The sequence below is a fragment of the Periplaneta americana genome, chromosome 12 (assembly GCF_040183065.1).
Source record: "Periplaneta americana isolate PAMFEO1 chromosome 12, P.americana_PAMFEO1_priV1, whole genome shotgun sequence".
Taxonomy (NCBI): domain Eukaryota; kingdom Metazoa; phylum Arthropoda; class Insecta; order Blattodea; family Blattidae; genus Periplaneta; species Periplaneta americana.
In genome coordinates this window covers 36,318,614-36,338,687 of record NC_091128.1, presented here as the reverse complement: position 1 = coordinate 36,338,687, position 20,074 = coordinate 36,318,614, and the positions used below count along the sequence as shown (strand labels likewise).

Below are 20,074 nucleotides of genomic sequence, written 5' to 3'. Positions count from 1 at the left end.
AAGCTGCTTTTGTTATGTAACATTCTCCTAAAAAAATCAATAATGTTATTTACTTCCCCTTATAACCTCTCTTTTAAATAAAGTATTTCAAATGCCACTATCCTAAAATCTAAGTGGAAACTTATTTATTTTACATAACAATTTTCATAGGAATCGGCTTAGCCATTATCGAGTGAAAAGGTAACAAACATACAGACAGACATACAAACAAAAATTCGATTTTCGGTATATTCATTCTTAGTATACTCTAATCCATTATTCGCTATAATGACAAAGAACGGGGTTTTCAATGACTCGAACCACTTCTCCTGGTAGCCAAGATGAGTTTGACTTTCTTGTAAACATAATTGACAGATCAATTTTGAATGGGAATCTTTGGCGAGCTGATTTATCATAGTGTTTAATAGTACTTAATTAAATAAAGCAACAACATGTTTAACAAAACTTCCCATGTAGTGCACGACACTTCATACTGGAAAACAAAGGAACAATATCTGTAGCTAGACTAGTGGGTTTTATGATCCGCATCCCACCGATTCTAGGTGAGGTAAAAAAATTTGCAACAAGTATCTCAGTCATAACATCATGAAATTTAATACCGTAAACTGGGGTAAACTTGACTACAAAGAGAAAAATATTTAAATCATATCACATGCACTGAATATATTTTTAAAGGTCATTTTTTCCCTACATTTCATAAGTATTTTTTATACTTCTTAGTCACAATTGGGACTGATATGATTTAAATCTATTTTTTTTTGTGTTCAAGTTTACTCCAGTCGTCACGTTTACCTCAGTTTACGGTATAACAAATGAAACTATTTTCCTGTGTTGTACAGGTTATTTCAGGACAACTTGCACACCTGAGCCGAAGTCTAAGAAACAATAGATTTTGCAAAGTGGATCATTTTACCTGATACAACCCATGTTCTCTGACGTGTTATTTAGGATTTCTGTAACATAGAAGAAGCCCACACCTGTGGAGTAACGGTCAGCGCGTCTGGCTGCGAAACCAGGTGGCCCGGATTCGAATCCCGGTTGGGGCAAGTTACCTGGTTGAGGTTTTTTCCGGGGTTTTCCCTCAACCCAATACGAGCAAATGCTGGGTAACTTTCGGTGCTGGACCCCAAACTCATTTCACCGGCATTATCACCTTCATATAATTCAGACGCTAAATAACTTAGATGTTGATACAGCGTCGTAAAATAACCCAATAAAATTAAAAAAAAAAAACATAGAAGAAAAGACAGGTTTTAGTGACATTTAAAATTATGAAATGAATTATTCATTTCTTTCTTCAAGTACCCTTGTGGATAGGTTACAGAAGTTGTTAAAATATCCTACTCTGGACCTCATTACATTCATTACACCGTGGTAGCAGTAATTGTCGATCTCCATCGAACATTGCAGGTCTGCCACCAGCAAGGGTTTGCTGTAAACATCCGGGTTGTAATAATTGTTCTTAATCATTCACTGCGACCTATCATTTTGGCGCCCTTTTTGAATAGAGCAATTTGTCTTGAGTTCCTTTGAAATACGCTTCAGCTGCTCATTGAGGATGGACCATTGCGATGAGCACAGTCATGTGGTTTCAGCATGATGGCGCCCCACCGCACTTCAGCCTGATTGTACGAGCATATCTGAAAACAACGATGGGGAACAATGCACAGGGGAAGGGGGGCCTGTTGCGCGGTTAGTGTGATTACCTGACTTAACACCTCTGGATTATTTCTTTGGGGGTCTTGGAAGAGTGTCATGTACACCAGAGAGGAACTGATTGTGCTGTTTGCTCAAATTCGACACAGACCTGAAATGTTTAACAGAGTCCCACAATCACTTCTACAACAAACAGTGTACAATTTGTGAGATCTAGCTGGACAAAAATCAATTTTTGTCTTTCTGATTTGGGTAGAAATGAGCATTAATTTGTGGTTTTAACTGTACAAAGAGGGTTAGGGTGCATCTCTTTTACAACTGTGTTAGCTGTTTGTTACTTGTAGGCTAGTATAAACATTGTCTCATTGGTCCGAACCTTCTCTGTGAGTTCAGTCTTCGTGCAAAGCGGTCTTTGTAAGAACGATTAACTGATGGTTATTGTGTGATGAATTTGATTTACTGTTATGGAATCTGTTAATCCAAATATTTTCTTTAGGATATAACATACATTTTACACTTTTTCCTTTAATTTTACTATGTATCACAAAAGGTTTTTATAACACCTGCAAATATACATTTTAAAAATATTTTTCAAGTTTTAACTGAGCTTATAGTGTAGAGACTCACACGGATCCACAAAGAAACTTTAACCATTAAATTCTGTTTTTTTTTTTCTGTAATCGCACTCGTTTTCTCTTTTTGCAGAGATGTGCGAAAATGTCCGAAATTATTTTCTGTGCTGTGGTGCTCGTGACTCTACTGTGAGTTTGTTCTTATTGCTGTGTGCTGTCTGTCTATAGTAATGTTCATGTGGGCGTTATTTCCTTGGCATATATGGCTTATTGTTATGGAATTTCTTAATCCAGGTACATTATTGAGAATAAAACACAAATTTTTGTTAATTTTTATTTTTACCCTGTATTGCAAGGGTATATTTTTAACATTTTCATACATGAATTTTGAAAACAATTTTCAAGTTTTAACAAGAAATACGATAAAGAAGCTGACACAGAGTCAATAAGAGAATTTAATTATTTTATTAGGACTTATTTTTGTAACGAAACTGATTTCTGTTTCCTTACATAAACATGCACAATTAACTGAAACTAATAATTTTCATTCGCATGGTACTCCATGATCCGGCAACTGTTCGGCATTTTGTTGAGTAAGAAAGAGACGCACAATGCTGAAGTGTTTATTCACGCAAGAACTGTATTAGGTTTCGAACTCAAAAGTAAATGCAGCAACGCCTTTAGCAAAACTTGCGATTTGTGTCACCCTAACAGCACCTGTCATTACCTTTCACTAGTAGTTAGTAATGAACGCAGTGTTATAAGTGTATGTGTGCGAAACTGATGTTTAAAAGTGAGTGTCATGATCTGAAGATCTGTCGTCTCCACAAATGTTCATTACGAACACAGGAAAACAATCAACACATTGAAAGAAAATGCCAATACAACACCGCAAGCTGTAAGGTACGTAAACTAATATGACACAGTAGGATATCGAGTGGTGCAATCATTACAATATATGTACAACATCACATAAACACAGAAAATAAGTCATAATATTCCCAACACGAAAATGGAGTACCACTTTGATCATCATATTTCATAACCTGAATACCATAACATAACCCAGTACAATATTACAATATGGCATCTCAAAATCTCCCTCACCACATAAAAATACGTTTATCAATATTACGTGAATATTAAATGAATACAAAATGTCAATTTGCCACGATCTCTTACTGCACTCCATCCGACAAAAGTACCTTGAAGTATACCTACTAAAAATAGTGCAAAAGTGAACTTAATAAATTAGAATTGGTGGAGGAAGCAAACGGGACTTGCTTTGGAACTAGCTGACATTGTAGGAAATGTTACAAATGGTATCAAACTTCATTTCTCTCTCATTGATTAAAAAAGTGATGAAATATCGGTTTGAATCTTTGAAGATTTCCTGCAATGTTCCTTACCAACTAATACTTAATATGTTGGTTTTTTTTATATACCATTAGTTGTTTCGGAAATACATTATTATTATTATCACCACTCAGAATAAGTTTTATCATAACAGCGGACATTTTGAAAATGAATGACAATTTCTCGATTAACTCTTTCAGTTCTGATGGATGGGCACAAGATGAAACCAGAATTTGACCCATTGGCTGTGCAAATGATTGACAACAAAGTTACAGGAGACAAGATGTCTGCGTCACAGGTGAATTGAAAGGCATGATTAGTGATGGCTGCTTGTTTCAATTATTATTTGAACTGCATTTTGCATTAATCAACTAAGCGCCAATTTAAAAAAAAAAAATTGAGATTTTGATGCTACTTGTATTCAATGATAGACTAAGTGTACACACACTTTTGGTGCCTTTCCTATAAATATGACCTCATTAAAGAAAAATGTACGTGCCATTTCTCGAATTCGAGATTCAAAATTTAGCATCAAATCCTATGCACTTAAACCTTTAAAAATGTTAAATGTAGTTCTACATCAAGCAGCTAAGCAGTAAGTTCCCGGTGCTTACATTGTTGATGCATATCCGACTTACTTTCAAATTCCGGCATTGTGGAGTTCGTTGCGTGGATAAGTTCGTCTAGAAGATCACTAATTCTTGTTAGTGTTGTAAGTATTGAAGTGTAGTAATAACGACAAGCAGAGCACAAAATATTATAAACATGTAAAATAAGAACGCCATGAAACTGAAGAGGACTTCCAGTTCATTACAAGTAAGTAACAGTTCAATTATTACATATAAATTGACATAATTTTCCATTATGTGACGCATAGAATATGCAATAGGCCCTACTTTGTTTGCTAGGAGGGCAGAGTTAGATGGTAAATATGAACTGTGACCTGTGCCACTTTGTCGTAATCGTTAATGCGATCAGTGACTGAGTGTTATGACTATGCCAGTGCCAGGATAATGTAATACTCTAGAATTATTTATTTCACTTCCACAGGTTAATTTGGTAACTTTAATTGTACATCATATTGCCTACATTTATTCTGTTGAATTGTCTAGCGTTTCTTAAGATTACTTAAGAGTCTTACACGTCCTGGAACTAAAGATAATTACAAAAAGTCATATTTAGTATTCTACACAAATTTTATGTTTACACATTTTTTTAGAAAGTAGTACATACAAAAAACATTTAATTTCTCATACTTTTAAATTCAGCATGGTCTTTATGCCATAAGGAATACTGTAATGTAGTTTCATATTATTGAATTTATTAGTGTCCAAAAGGACTTTCAAACATAACATACAATGTATTCGTTTTTACCTCGTAGATGCACACTGCTTTGATAAGCCATGATGCCACCACTGATATTGAACATTATCTGCCCACACCTATTGTTTTATAAGAGTAACGGGAGTAAGAAGTTGATTTGCATAGCACGATAAGCACTGTCATGGTCAGTATGAAACCATTCCTCAAATGACACACCAGTGCCCATGGCTGAATTAATGAATTAGATTTTGTCGACCAGTAGGCCCCACATTTTCCCTGATTAGGAACTTAGCAAACCTTATGCTTCTCAGTTCACAAGTTAGCCATTGTATATTTTAGGTAGTGTCTAGAGGGACATACCTCTAAAAGAGTGTAAATTACCTTCTGAGGATATTGCATTATATTGTATTTGGTATGATATTTAAATTTTATACTAAATCCGCCAAAATTAATTCCGAAATATTTTTGCATGAAAGAAATAATAGGTTCAGATTCAATTAGCTTAAGTTACATGGAATTTTGAAAATGAAAAACTAGAAAATATGTTTCATAGAAACGCTTAAACCCCATCCTTCTTCTGTAAAATTATACATATCAGAAAATTGCACAGAGAGCATGGTGCTCATGTCAACCTTGATTATCTCTAGTCCTAAGTACAGTATATTTTGTCTTTAATTTATGAAGTTTGTTTTAATATTGAATTTATTTCAGGAAGAACCATCAACATTTTCACGTAATATTATGACGTTATCGAATTATGAGAGTTCCAGTTCTGTATGAATTGGCAGATCACGAAAAGTCGTAAAATACTCCATTTGTATTATTGAAGTACAATATATATGGCAATCAATCATTCTATTGTCATAACAGCTGTCGCTGTCTTCCGGAAACCGGACACCACTCCTCTCTATTCATCCATTGGCCTGGCATATATACATATATGTATACACAGACACACGAGGGTCACTCCAAAAGTAATGCACAACATTTTTTTCTTTATTAATTTTTTATTGTATACCTTTGCAATTTATGGAGATCATAGATACGTCTTTCCTGCTTGTATTCAAATTTAATTTAAGTCATTCCCATGAGTGGCCCCCATGATAGCACTCCTTCGAGATGGCTGCTGTACTTGACATTTGTCAGAAGCAACATGCTGTTATTGAGTTCCTGTGCTGTGAGAACGAGACAGTGGGAAACATTCACCAGAGGTTGAAAAATCTGTATGGAGAAGCAACTGCCGATCTTAGTACGGTTATTTGGTGGACAAGCAGATTATCTGGTGAAAGAGGGCACGCCAATATTCGGGATACTCCTCGCAGCAGCAGACCCCACACTGCACGAAGTCCTGAGTCCTGACAATGTGCAGCGCATTAACAACATGGTTGTGGCTGACAATCGCGTAACAGTGAAAGAATTGTCTCTCCAAGATGGAATAGCAGAAGCAAGTGTGTGCAGAATATTGAAACAGTTGGGGTTAAAAAAGGTTTGTGCCAAGTGGGTTCTTGATAGAAGCCCACAAAGAAACCCGAAAAACAGTGTGCAGTGAACTTTTGGACCAGTATGAGATGGGTGGAGATGACTTTCTTGCAAAAATTGTGACAGGAGATGAAACATAGCTTCACTATTTTGAACCAGAGACAAAGAGACAGACAATGGAGTGGCATCATGCAAATTCACCATAGAAAAAGAAATTCAAAACTGCGCCTTCGGCAGGAAAAGTTATGGCTGCTGGGTTTTTCTATTCAGAAGGACTCTTGCTTGTGGATATCATGCCACACGAAACCACCATTAATTCTGGCGAGTATGTGGCAACTTTTAAAAAACTTCAAGCTCGACTGAGTTGTGTTCGATCACATTGGGAGAAGCAGGAAGTTCTGCTATTGCACGAAAACACACAGTCACATGTCAGTCACAAGACCACAGACTAGATCAGAAAACTTAGATGGACAACACTGAAACAGGCATCTTACAGTCCTGATGTGGCACCATGTGATTACCATCTCTTTGGTAAACTGAAGGAATCCTTTCGCAGAATGAGGTTTGAAAATATCTCCCTCCCGCATGCTGCTAAAGAGTGGCTCAGACTTGTTGGTCCAGACTTTTATCGTGCAGGTATACAGGCCCTCGTTCCCAGGTGGCGTAAGACCATTGAAAGGGACGGGGATTATGTGGAAAAGTGACATTTTGTTCCTAAAGGATGTATTTACATTCTGTGAAAATAGCAAACTGTAGGATAAAAATGTAATGTTTAAATAAATGTTGTGCATTACTTTTGGAGTGATCCTCATATGACTTTTCATTCTGTAAAGGAATTTTAAAATGTTAACACATTTTTGCACATTTAAAGGACAAAACTAAAATTCTTTCAGTAATTTATTATCATGATACTGGACTTTAGGCCTTGGGATCAAGTGGGTCACAACTCTGCACTAATTACCCTATCACCAAAGATGTCACCAATCACATGCACAATGAAGTTCGAGCTGCATGAGTTGTAGTCCCGTCATGCATTCATTCTTCTTCAGGCATGTGAGGAAAAGACTTTCAATATTAGAGATATGTACCAGACAGCATTAACTGTTTCGTAAAAAATATGATGGTGAATTATTCCAATCACACTCTTGGCACACCACACTCCGACCTTAGAATCGTGCAGCAGTCCATTATTTTAACTGTTCACTAGATTGGTTGGAGGAAGGAGCCGTGAGTGGCAACATTACAGTAAACATGATGTATGAACAGTCAAAAGAATGTCTTCTGTCGATTTCAGAGATTGATGGAATTTTGGGAAGTTTGGAAAACATTATTGCAATAAAAATTGATTGAACTGAAAAGGAGGTTTGAACTGAAGTGTTCATTTCCCGAAAATTATTTATCAGAAATAAAATGAACATCTGTAGAATTATACCACACATAAAAATGTGTCAATTTTTGACCATTGCAATTTATTAAAAAAAATAGTAATGATAATAATGATAGTAACAATAATAATAATAATAATAATAATAATAATAATAATAATAATAATAATAACAACAATATCTTTTATTACAACCATTCAGCAATACAGTTGCAATAGGTTAGGTCAACCATAAAAAATTTACACAATAAAAATGCATAAAAATATATTCAGTATCCTATAAATCACAATTACTTTGCAGTATGCTGAGTTAAGGATAAAATTAAATAAAATCATTATCCAGGTACTCTTGCACACACTAAACATTTTTATTTAACAGAAGTGTTTTAACATTATGTTTAAAGTTAATCTTTATATTTTCTTGAAATTTATTACAAAACTTATTTCACAAAATAATGTGGCTATTGAATATTTTGTTTAATCTGCTCTTGGCAACAACTAAATTCAAATTACCTCTCGTATTGTAATTGTGAACATCATTCATGGCTACTCTCATATCAAATTTCTCATAAACAAACAATACACAGACAAGAACATAGAAGAGAGTGTTAATACCTTTAAGGAGGTCGGTACACCATTAGCTTGCAAAAAGTTAGTGACAAATATTTTTTTATTTATCAGCTACTATAGAATCTAAATAAACAAAACTTTTCATGCTTAATATAGGCTACATACATTATACTTTATAACAGTACTCAGAATATTAAAATGGCTAATAATTACGTGTAATAGTATATTACGAATACAAAGTTGGGAAATGCTTTTTACAAAATAGAGGAAAAGTTTTTGTTTTTCCGAGATTTTTTAAGCGAGTTTTTATATTTCTGAGATTTTGTAATGCACTTCACAAACATGCATTGTGCAACATTTTTTGCACGATCATATTTTTGAAATTGCAACTAGCCTACAATATATATTGCAATGACAATTTTGAGTAATATTATTCCAAACCCTTTGTAAAACTGCACTGTAATGGTAAGTAAGTAACAATAAGTGCACTGCGATGGGTCTATTTCAATATAGTGTCATGTTATGAAAAATGATTTTCCTAGTAACAAGTTTCTGTGTGGGAATTTTAACTTTTACGTCTTAACAACAATAGCTGTATATATAGCAAAAGAGACAAACGTGCCAAAAAATAATTATCAAATTTGCATATTTTTTAAATAAACATACAGCATTTACATAATAAAATCTACAATTAATTAAATATCTGCATGATTCTTTTACTGGAATGTTTTAAAGCATGTCTACGATCTTTTGCCTTTTCATTCAAGAAATCGTTGCTTTCAGTATTAAATTGAGTAAAATATCGTAGAATATGTTGATGTAGGTCTTTAAAACATTCCATTAAAAGAATCATACAGATATTTAATTAACTGTAGTCCACACCTGTGGAGTAACGGTCAGCGTGTCTGGTTGCGAACCCCGGTCGGGACAAGTTACCTGGTTGAGGTTTTTTCTGGGGTTTTCCCTCAACCTAATACGAGCAAATGCTGGGTAACTTTCGGTGCTGGATCCCGGACTCATTTCACCGGCATTATCACCTTCATATCATTCAGACGCTAAATAACTTAGATGTTGATACAGCGTTGTAAAATAACAAAAAAAATTAATTAACTGTATATTTTCTTATGTAAATGCTCTATGATTGTAATTTGATATAATTTTTACAGGTAATTATTAGCTATTCTAATATCCTGAATAGTCTTTTATAAAGTGTATATATATTAAGCATGAAAAGATTTGTTCATTTAACTTCTAAAGCAGCTGAAATACAAAAAAATTAATTTCACTTAATTTTTGCAGGCCTATGGTGTACCTCCCCCCTTAAATCTTTAAAATTTGTTTACGGTGATCACTAGGACCACATATTTTACTGATATGCAGTGCCTTCTTTAAAAGTATAAAAATATATTTAACACTGGCACTGTTACCCCATAGAAATACACCATAGGTCAAATGGTTATGAAAAAAAAAGGCATTGACTGAATTTAGTATTGCACTAGATGGTATAAGCTTTTTCAATCTTCTTAGCAAATATAAGGCTTTGGATAGATTAATGTATAAAAACTGAGTATGATTTTGTCAAGTAAGTTTATTGTCCAACCAAAAACGTAATAAATTAACAGGGCTATATTTTATTTCCAAATTTCATAGGCTAAATAATAAATAAGATAGTCTGAGTTTTACTTAAATTCAAGCTTAACCCATTAGCATTAAACCATTCATTCAAATTGTTTAAAATGATTTTCATATCAATTTTGATATTGTGATACCATTAAATGATGATAATATTTTTTGTATTTGACAGATATTGAAGAAAAATGGGAATATAAGGGCACAGGATATCAGTTATTCGTAGGTTTCAAAAAGACATACAACTCGGTTCAGAGATGTTTTATAGAATATTCTTATTGAATTTGGTATTCCCAAGAAATTAGTTCGATTAATTAAAATTTGTTGCAGTGAAACTTACAGCAAAGTCAATACAGGCCAGTTTCCAGTGTCTGTATGATGCTTTTCCAATTCACTGTGGGCTAAAGCAAGCAGATACATTATCAGTCATTTACTTTTTAACTTTGCTCTTGAATAATTAGGGAAGTCCAAGAAAACAGGGACACAGTTTGGAATTGAATGGGTTACATCAACTGTTTGTTTATGCGGATAATGTGAATATGTTAGGAGAAAATCTACAGATGATTAGGGAAAACACGGGAATTTTACTTGAAGGAATAAGGAGATAGGTTTAAAAGTAAATCCCGAAGAAACAAAGTATATGATTGTGTCTCGTGACCAGAACGTAGTATGAAATGGAAATATAAAACTTGAAAATCTATTCTTTGAAAAGATGGAAAAATTCAAATACCTTAGAGCAACAGTAACAAATATAAATGACACTCGAGAGGAAATGAAGAATAAATATGGGAAATGCCTATTATTATTCAGTTGAGAAGCTTTTATTATCCAATCTGCTCTCCAAAAAACAGAAAGTTAGAATTTATAAAACACTTATATTACCGGTTGTTTTGTATGGTTGTGAAAGTTGGACTCTCGCTTTGAGAGAGAAACAAAGGTTAAGGGTGTTCGAGAATAAGGTGCTTAGGAAAATATATGGTGCAGAAGGAATGAAGTTACAGAAGAAAGGAGGAAGTTACACAATGCAGAACTGCACACATTGTATTTTTCACCCAACATAACAAGGAACATTAAATCCAGATATTTGAGATTGGCAGGGCATGTAGCTTGTATGGGTGAACCCAGAAATACATATAGGGTGTTAGTTGGAAGACCTGAGAGGAAAAGATCTTTGGGAAGGCCAGGCATGGATGGGAGGATAATATTAAAATAGATTTGAAGGAGAAGGAGTATGATGATAGGGACCAATGGCGGGCTTATATGAGGGCGGGAATGAACCTTTGGGTTTCTTACAAGCCATTTGTAAGTAAGTATCATCAGCATAAGCAATGATTTTTTTAGGGATGACAGCAGGTAGGTCATTAGCAGCTACAGTAAAAAAAGGAATGGTCCTAAAACAGAATGTTGGGGAATACCAATATTCACAGTTGCAGTAGAAGACATTTCAACAACCTGTCGCCTATTAATCCAGTGCATTAAGGTCTGGCTCTATTCCAGCTTCATTGTTTTCATAATCTAAAGAATAGCAGCTGGTTGTAATCAATCTCTGACTTGCGGACACATAAAGCAGCTTATAACCCTTGACGTCATCTTCTAACAGCCTGTAATAAATTGTTCATTTAATGAGTTTTTTGTTATGCAGGAACAGAATTATTTGGAGCATCATATGATTCGGATAAAGGAGGAACATTTAGATCACAGTCATAACCTCGCATCTGAGATTATATGTGAGGAAACTCCTTTGACCACTACATTGCCTTTGATGAAAGATGAACATGAGGTGAGTGGACTACAATGGATGTGCTGTATGTTTCTTTTGTGTTTGTTTGCCACAGACAATATCTCTTACAGCTGTAGTTGGTCTATCATAGCGACAGCACAGTCTAGTATATACAGTCGCGAAGCTCAATACGTAGTAAATATGCAAACATTAGTAGTTGCTCACCACTAGGATCGCTAATATCGCCTCATTACAAGCAATGCAAAATAGAACCGTCACAGTCTATTGTTTCTAGCACCCTCAAAACTCAAGCTTCGTGACTGTATATAGTAGACTGTGGCGACAGTAAGGTCCTGTACTGTGATCGCCTGTTAAACCTCCAGATACGTATACTCCAGTTTAGCAATCTGGAAGTTAAATATTTTGTTCTGTACTACCAGCGGATTTTAACTGCAGGATTGTTATCCGGAAGATATAGTAACATTTTTATTACGTTGGCAATGAAGTTACTGAAATTTAGTGAAATTTATTATATTGGTATACCTTCCTCGCCCGTTTTCTCTTTCGTTCTACACGTGGTAGTTGTTTTGAAGTTCGAAGTTTGTATTATTTATATCACAATAATGGAAGCTCAAGGCAAGAAAAGAAGAACGGAAAATTATACGTATGAAGAAACATTGAATTTAATAGAATGTGTAAAAAAATATAAATATATTGTGGAGAATAAGAAGACTGATAGCGTCACATAGGAGCAAAAGGTAAGATTGTAGAGGTTATGTTTCTTTTCAAATAATAATAATAATAATAATAATAATAATAATAATAATAATAATAATAATAATAATAATAATAATAATAATAGTTATCCCGGATAAATTAAAAAATACGGATTCCTTCCTTTCCCTCTTACTTCAAAATTCCAACCTCGTGCACACAAAATAAATTATTGGCCCTGAAAAGTGCCCTTTCGTAAGCATGATGATGCGCATTCATTTTGTTTTATTCGTATATAATTGCACATTGAAGTAGTAAAGTAGTCACAATTATTTTTGCGTTATGATTAATATTTGTGTGCTTTCAATTTGTGTACTACATACCGATAAAAATGAGCTGATATTTGTCATGTCATTATTAAAGAAAGAAACGGTATTAGGCAGAAGTTTTCGCTAAATTCCATATATGTTGCTGCTACCAGTTTCCCAATAGTCACTTATTAATAATAATGCGCATTAGACACCTCGTAAAATAACAAAGCAGATATTACATTTTCCCCTAAGTTTCTATGTAGAGGCATGTACCTATTTGTATTCTACTGGCTCTATAGTTATTTAAAAGCTTTTGCTTGCTTATAAAACATAAATATGAGGAAGTGACAAATATTTTGTCCAATGTTGTGGGTTACATATGAAAGTAAATTTCTTCTTTCTTTCCAATAATATAGGATGAAGCATGGGACAAGATTTCTAAAGAGTTTAACAGCACCAGCACAAATACACGGACTCCTAAACAGCTTAGGAACAAATTTGAATCTCTAAAAAAGGACACACGAAAAAGTGCTGCTGCAGAGAGACAGCGCAGGCTGCAGACAGGTGGAGGCCCTCCAACTGAAGTGAAACCAAATGAAATATTCGAGAAAGTCCGTGAGTTAATTCACCTATCAGTTGAGGGCCTTCCCAGCATTTTTGATTCAGACTTAATGCGTAAGTGCACTTTATGTTTTGTAAGTTAATATTAAGCAGAAAGAATTGTATAACACTGATTTGGAAAAATCATTATACCTTCAATTCTTTTTCATTATATATTTATTTTACAGCAGAAGGAGCAACTGAACCAAGTTCAACTGATGCTGGGACAGGAAATAACATAGCAGTAAATGAGGTTAGTGGTTAGTGTGTAAGGAAAAGTGAAACAAGAAATGAGCTTTACAGATGAAAAAATGAAACTAGATTCTTGTAAATGGTCACAAAAATGTTATTTATTATTGTATTGCATTATAATCATTATTTCTTGTTTATTCACAGTATCATTCAGATTCACAACACAAGTCTGAAGTTTTTGAAGTGGAACCAGACGTCCCAATAATATCTCCAGGTAACTTTGTTTTACTACATAAAGTTCTTTCACATTCTATGTCTGATGCTTACTTCTCCAATCTGAAATAGCTAAAAAATGTATGTGGCATTTTATGAAATCTATGTAACTACATTTGCCCAGTTAGAGAAATATTGGAGAGCAAGAACGCTAATGGTTTCGTTGCCAAAGCCCGGCATTAGATAACAACAACAACAACAACAACATTTGCCCAGTTGAGAGCAACTTCAAGGTACTTTCCAAAGGGCCCCATACACTATCAGTTTTACGAGGCACGCTTCCGAACAGGGGCAGCGGCATTTCCTCTAAAGTTAGAGCCCAGTTTAGGTGTGTGTATATTAATCGAAAATTAGGGGCTTGAAAATATTGACAATAGGACGCATGTTTATATGACATTATTTCCGATTAATACACACACACCTAAACTGGGCTCTAACCTTAGGGGAAATGCCGCTGTCCCTGTTCGGAAGCGCACCCGTTTCGCCTTCAGTGAAATTGTTTCATATGAAACTGATCTGTACAATCTCCACACATTGTCAGATACAGAGGCCTATCTAACTTGCTCCTGTTGTTTAGTTTATAACAGTGAGGATTGTAGCCCAAGCCATTGTGATTGTTGTGCTTACCCAATGCAGTGGACGAGACCGAATTCTTATGCTTATCATAACCTTAATTTCTTTTTGCTTTGTTGTGGTAATTTCTATAGTTCACTTTCCATAACATGTCATGTGCATGAAACAAGTCAATAAATTCCAAAAGAAAATCTTTCGAACATGAGATCATTCTGACAAATTACAAATGTGCCAGGAAAATATCCTTAAGTAATAATATTACTTTATTTTCAAGAAACAGACAAGAGCAGAACAATCTGACTGAGATGTGGCATACACACTGTTTAGTCAGACGATTTGACAAATCAATAGTTCCTTCAGTTCTTCAGCCACAGTGAGTAGTGAAAAACAGAACGATAAAATACCACACACCATCAGCTTATCATAAGTCACAACTAATCAATTACAATCCTTAATACAGGTAAAAACATTTCAACATTAATATATACTGTATAACGTAATGAAAATAGTATTGTTGTTGTTTAGCCAACTGTCCGAAGACAGGTTGGAATCTCGTGGACACCAATAAGGTAATTACTCGAGAGGAAACTAAGCCAGGAGATAATGGCATATGGTGGCCGGTTCTATTGTATACATTACTGACTAGTAACATATATTGCTTATCATAGTAAAGATATATACAAACAATTGTTCTTCCTTTGATATATTGCCAAGTGAGAATAATAGATGTAGACTACTTATCAGCCAGAACCTCAATTAGAGTTCAGCAAAGAGTATAATCTCGTATATTTATTTTCTGCTTCCTCTAAAATGAAGGTTGCTCTAAGACAAAGCATAATATACAACATAATAATATTCGTTAACAATATTTCAAATTATATTAATTACAAATAATTTGAAAGTTCAAATTGGTTCTATTAAAAAAAAGTTACAACAGTGGTTTCTATACAGTTGAATAGATCTCATCTCTAAGAACTGGTGTAGACAAAATTTCCTTTCAAAACTGTACCAGGAATCCGGTAATTGTTTCTCACGCCCCAATCAACAAACCCACCATCTCCAATTCTTCCAGTTGGTATATCTCTTTATAATGCCCAATAGTCGGATTGTAGGTACTTTATCAGACAAAAGAAAGTGCAGTGAAATCAATATAATGTACATCAGAAAATATATATTATTTCATATACGTTATACTGAAGAAACAAGGTTTTACCCAAACATTTTTCCGACTACAATTGTTAAAGTTATCCTTTGACTTTTGGTTGAATCATTGATCCACAAACTGAAACTCCATTACACCTAATACTTCAAAGCATGTGTCTACTGCTTCTTTCACTTAGTGAAAATCCCTTAGGCGAATGTTCTTCCCATTGGAACATGTACATTTGAAAACTTTATTTCCTTGTCGTTTAATCAATCATACTTCATACTATTGTTGTTTTCTTTTATACATTTATGTCACATTAACCTGTTTTATGCCGCTTGTTAAATACTTCTATGTTATGTTCCCTTTACTTGTCTAAATTTTCATACATGGTTATTACAAAATATATACCTAACTATACTTGCAGAAGCACACATTATTTCCTTGCTTTACAATATTCAAAATAAAGATTCAAAGGCACCATGGAAGCTATACAGCATTTCCAATCAACACATTCAAAATAAAAATTGACACATAATATAAAATGAAATCTACAGTGAGCAATAGATATGATGCAAAAGTTAAAAAAAAAATTCAAGTTAAAACATAAATGACATGGTGACAAAAAATTAATATCATGAAACCAAAACATCTTTGCATTACAATATTATATACAGGAAAACTTAAAAATAAGTTTTCACAAGATAAAAACATTACTGGTAACCGATTTGTAATACAACTTTTGTTTTCCCTCTCTCTTTGTCTTTCTTTGAGTTTGGATTAAGAGCACATTAGAAAATACAGAACAGCTACAAGTGACTTTGAAGAGTCCATACTTTTCTAGTAGAACATCTTTCTCCACAATCAAATACTGTAAGAATTAACTCGAATCTTAAAACATTATAGGATCAACTGGTGCAGATGGTGTTGAAGGTTCTTTCCCTGCAGGGCTGTCTACACAGCACAGTGAATGTAAGTATTAAGTGAAAAAACTGGTATATTCAGTGTAAACTCACAAATATCTGAATACAGTCGTATATTCCTCTCAAATATTTCAGCTGATGACTGGTCCAATTACACTCCAAGGATGCTAAAAAAGAGGAAAAGCAAGCCCCTAAGGAATGCACTGACTGCAATGAGAAATTCTTCTCCCTCAGCAAACTGTAAGTTTAATGTAGACTTCATTATACTTGAGATGTAAGAACTACATGGACTTCAATACTATTACAATGATATTGGTTGAAAGTTGGATGCTCACATTGTACTAAAAATTATTACAAATAAAAGTCATGCCATTATGTTTGGAAGGAGATGGGGTTTGGCATATCAGAAGCACCATTTGTGGTTTTCACATTACTTTTTTCTCTCTTTAGCAGGTGGGCCATGTACGAGGACATATTCTATTAGTGGCCAGAAGCTGAATTCGTGGGTGACAGAAAAAACTTGTGTGGCTACCCTACAACAGGAGCTGTTAAGGAAACAGTTTGCTCAAAGAGAGAAGAGGGAGCAGGAACTGCACGAATTTGACTTGGAAATAAGAAAGAAAGAAATTGAGATAAGGAAAGCTCAACTTCGAAGTTTGAAATTAGATATTAGAAAGAAAAGAAGCAATATAAAAAATGAGGAAAAATTATATTAACATCTTGATTTAATAATGCAAAATAGTAGTAGGTACAGTATCATTATCAAGAAAGTTAACCCTTTACCGAATGGGACAGATACAGCACACTACATACATAGTTCTCTCTTTCCTCAAACTGATGACACATGGTCAAATCCAGTTATTCTTGACAGTGTGCCATATCTGTCCTAGTATGCATTTCGAAATATATGCTTATATTATCAGTTATATGAATATAAAACCGGTATGTGCCATATCTGTCCCAGTATGCGGAAAGGGGTTAACTTTAACTGTTTCCATAGTGTAGTGTTTCAGGTATTGAATTTGAATTTCAAGTATAGTGTATAGGCCTATACAGTAGAATTAAGTTTCAAGTATTGTGTAGTTACATTTGTATTTGTGTTGTGTTAAATTATAGTTATTATGCATTCTTACCTATTTTTTAATTATTAATTTGTAAATGTGATAATGATGTAGTGGATGCAATAAATAATTATGCCTCCTGAGAAATGTTGCGTCAACGATATTTTGTTTATGAGAAATAAATAAATTGCAATTTGAATTGTAGCTATAGTGCATCTCCATTGTGTCAGATATCTTAGTACTGTGATGAATTCAAGGAATGAAATATGTTTAAAAATTAATAATATGAATATGTGTGCATAAAGTGGCATAAGCAGAATTTTGTCAAGGGGGGTTATTATTAAAATTGTTTACAATTTACATTATCGGTATTTTAAATGTTGTGTATCATCATCATCAGCATTCTTTTCACAGGGGATGTGAAATCAGTGAAGAATGCCCACAACATTGGCACACTGGCTGTGAAGAAACATTTGTCAATATGAACTTTTCACCAACCTCGGGAGAATGACTATGTGACTTTTTGCAAAAGAATTGTAAAACTGAGCTTTGCAGTCGCTTAGACATATCAAAAAACCTGGAACGATAATGTGAAGTTTATATTAAAAATATGAACTCTCAAATGCACAAAGTGTTACACTTTTAAGAATAAAGTCAGAACTCAAGGTAACGAACCAGTGAATACCCCTCTTAAAAAGAGTTTAAAATTGACAAATGCATGATATTTAACATCTGCATTGCAGAACTATCAAAACCACCTTTTCAATATGTTTCACAACAAGTTAAATTTCATATTGTGTCGACTTCATTTTATTATAGGTTGGTACTAGGCGGTAGGTCTCTCTATAATAAAGATAGCATTGTTATAATTTGAACGTGCCCAAGCAAAGGGATTACATTCAAGGAGGAGGCAGGAGGACTATGTTACTCTTCTTCTTCTTCATCATCATCATCTATCCCTTATGCCTTGCAGCATCGGGTCCTCCACCCATTTCTTATATCTCTCCTGGTCCAATACCAATCTATTTATTTCCCGGATTTCCTTCCCTCTTCTCCTCACCACATCATTAACGTATTGTCTATGTTACTCTGACAGTGAAAAATTAGAGAAGGGGAAAACGATTATGGATAGAAGAAAATATTTGAATCTAAATATGTCATTTTAAGTTTGGGGAGGAGGGGTTTAAACCTGGCAAACCCCCCCCCCCCGCCTTGCGGGTACGTACATGATTTATTAGCCTACCATGAATTGAAGAGCTCTCTTAACTGAAGTAAATGTCAATGCCAAAACTTTAAGAGATAAGCAAGCACAAAATATGACGGTTCTAGGGAAACTTAAATCACTACCTGTAATATGTACCATAAAACTTGTACTCAGGAGAGTTCATAACTGCATCCAAATAACAGAATCCCTCGAAAAAAGTTAAATACCAAGCCTTACACTTCATAGCTCACGCAATTAAAACTACTCCCACTGAAGCATTACAATCATCACTTCAATCAAACTATTAAATTTAGAATTTAACATGCAAGTTCTATTAACTTATGTAAAATTAATTAGGCAGCTAAACTGTGATACATGGACTAGATTCTAGATTGAAAGCCCAGATTAAGAAAAAAAGCTGGATTCATATGAAAGTTGATCAAACGAAAAAACAATTTAGGCACTAAAACAAAAAGAAATTCTATCATACAGTAAAAACCCAATTGATACTATCTAGATAAAATAGTCTGGACTTAAAACTGCTAATAAGAAACATACATTCCTTCTGAAGCAGAAGTTATTACATCAGAAACAATTTATACAAATTATCCATCGATTGAATGGACTCATTAGGCTACTGACAATTCTCTCTCAGACAAGGTTGAAGAAGGTGATGCAAGTGGAACTTGTCACTTCTCTCTCTCTCTTTTTTTTAAAGAAAGCAGGTGAATGTGCCACATGTTTTGATAGTGAAATTGAAGCAATTTATACATCTCTGGAAAAAAATATTTCTGTGGTTGCAACAGTGCAGGAAATTGTTATATTATCTGATTCTGAGGCTGCAAACGATTGAAGCAGTAGCATCTATTACATGTCAAAAAATGTAAAAAATTAACAAAATTCATATCATAAAACAAATTCAAAATTTAGATAAAAACATAGCTTTACAATGCATTTTAACACATTATGACAAATAATATGTAAATAGACAACTTACATGTTAACAAATAAAAATAATCATAAAAAGAACATTGTAATTACAATTTAAAATTAATTCGTGAAAATTATAATTGTAATTAGATGAAAATTCTCAAGAATCCTGGTTTGATATCTGAAACACCTAGTAAATTAATTGTAGCCATATTTAGATTAATACTAGACACAATGGTTTAATCAGACATCTCTATAGGATTCCTTGAATAACCACGACACCTAATTGTCTCCTATGCCATGAAGAAGTAGAGCTGGATAGCCTATGTATCCCATACAAGTCTGTGAATTTCTTAAGACACATAATGACCTAATATCAATATATTGGAAAACAAAAGAGAGAGCAACTTCCTTAAATCGAGAGAATTTGATGCATACATTACATTTTTCCAGAAGCTGA

General features: G+C 34.0%; 1 protein-coding gene across 6 annotated transcripts in view; it reads left to right on the top strand.

Annotated features, from left to right (window-relative positions):
• The window catches only part of LOC138710270 (zinc finger protein ZFP2-like), an 83,729-nt gene that overhangs the window by 10,744 nt on the left and 52,911 nt on the right, over positions 1-20,074 (top strand). Inside the window, exons 1-9 of one of the 6 annotated variants that reach the window (XM_069841009.1) lie at positions 1,244-2,522; positions 3,785-3,882; positions 11,612-11,749; positions 13,131-13,389; positions 13,503-13,567; positions 13,711-13,780; positions 16,403-16,468; positions 16,555-16,659; positions 16,873-18,181. In XM_069841009.1, coding sequence (XP_069697110.1) covers positions 2,459-2,522; positions 3,785-3,882; positions 11,612-11,749; positions 13,131-13,389; positions 13,503-13,567; positions 13,711-13,780; positions 16,403-16,468; positions 16,555-16,659; positions 16,873-17,135 — 1,128 coding nt within the window. In that variant the 5' untranslated portion in view covers positions 1,244-2,458 and the 3' untranslated portion in view covers positions 17,136-18,181. Of the gene's footprint in view, positions 1-1,237; positions 2,523-3,784; positions 3,883-11,611; positions 11,750-13,130; positions 13,390-13,502; positions 13,568-13,710; positions 13,781-16,402; positions 16,469-16,554; positions 16,660-16,869; positions 18,182-20,074 lie in introns of those variants that run through there. The other 5 variants (XM_069841008.1, XM_069841011.1, XM_069841010.1 and 2 more) reach the window with 5 other exon arrangements.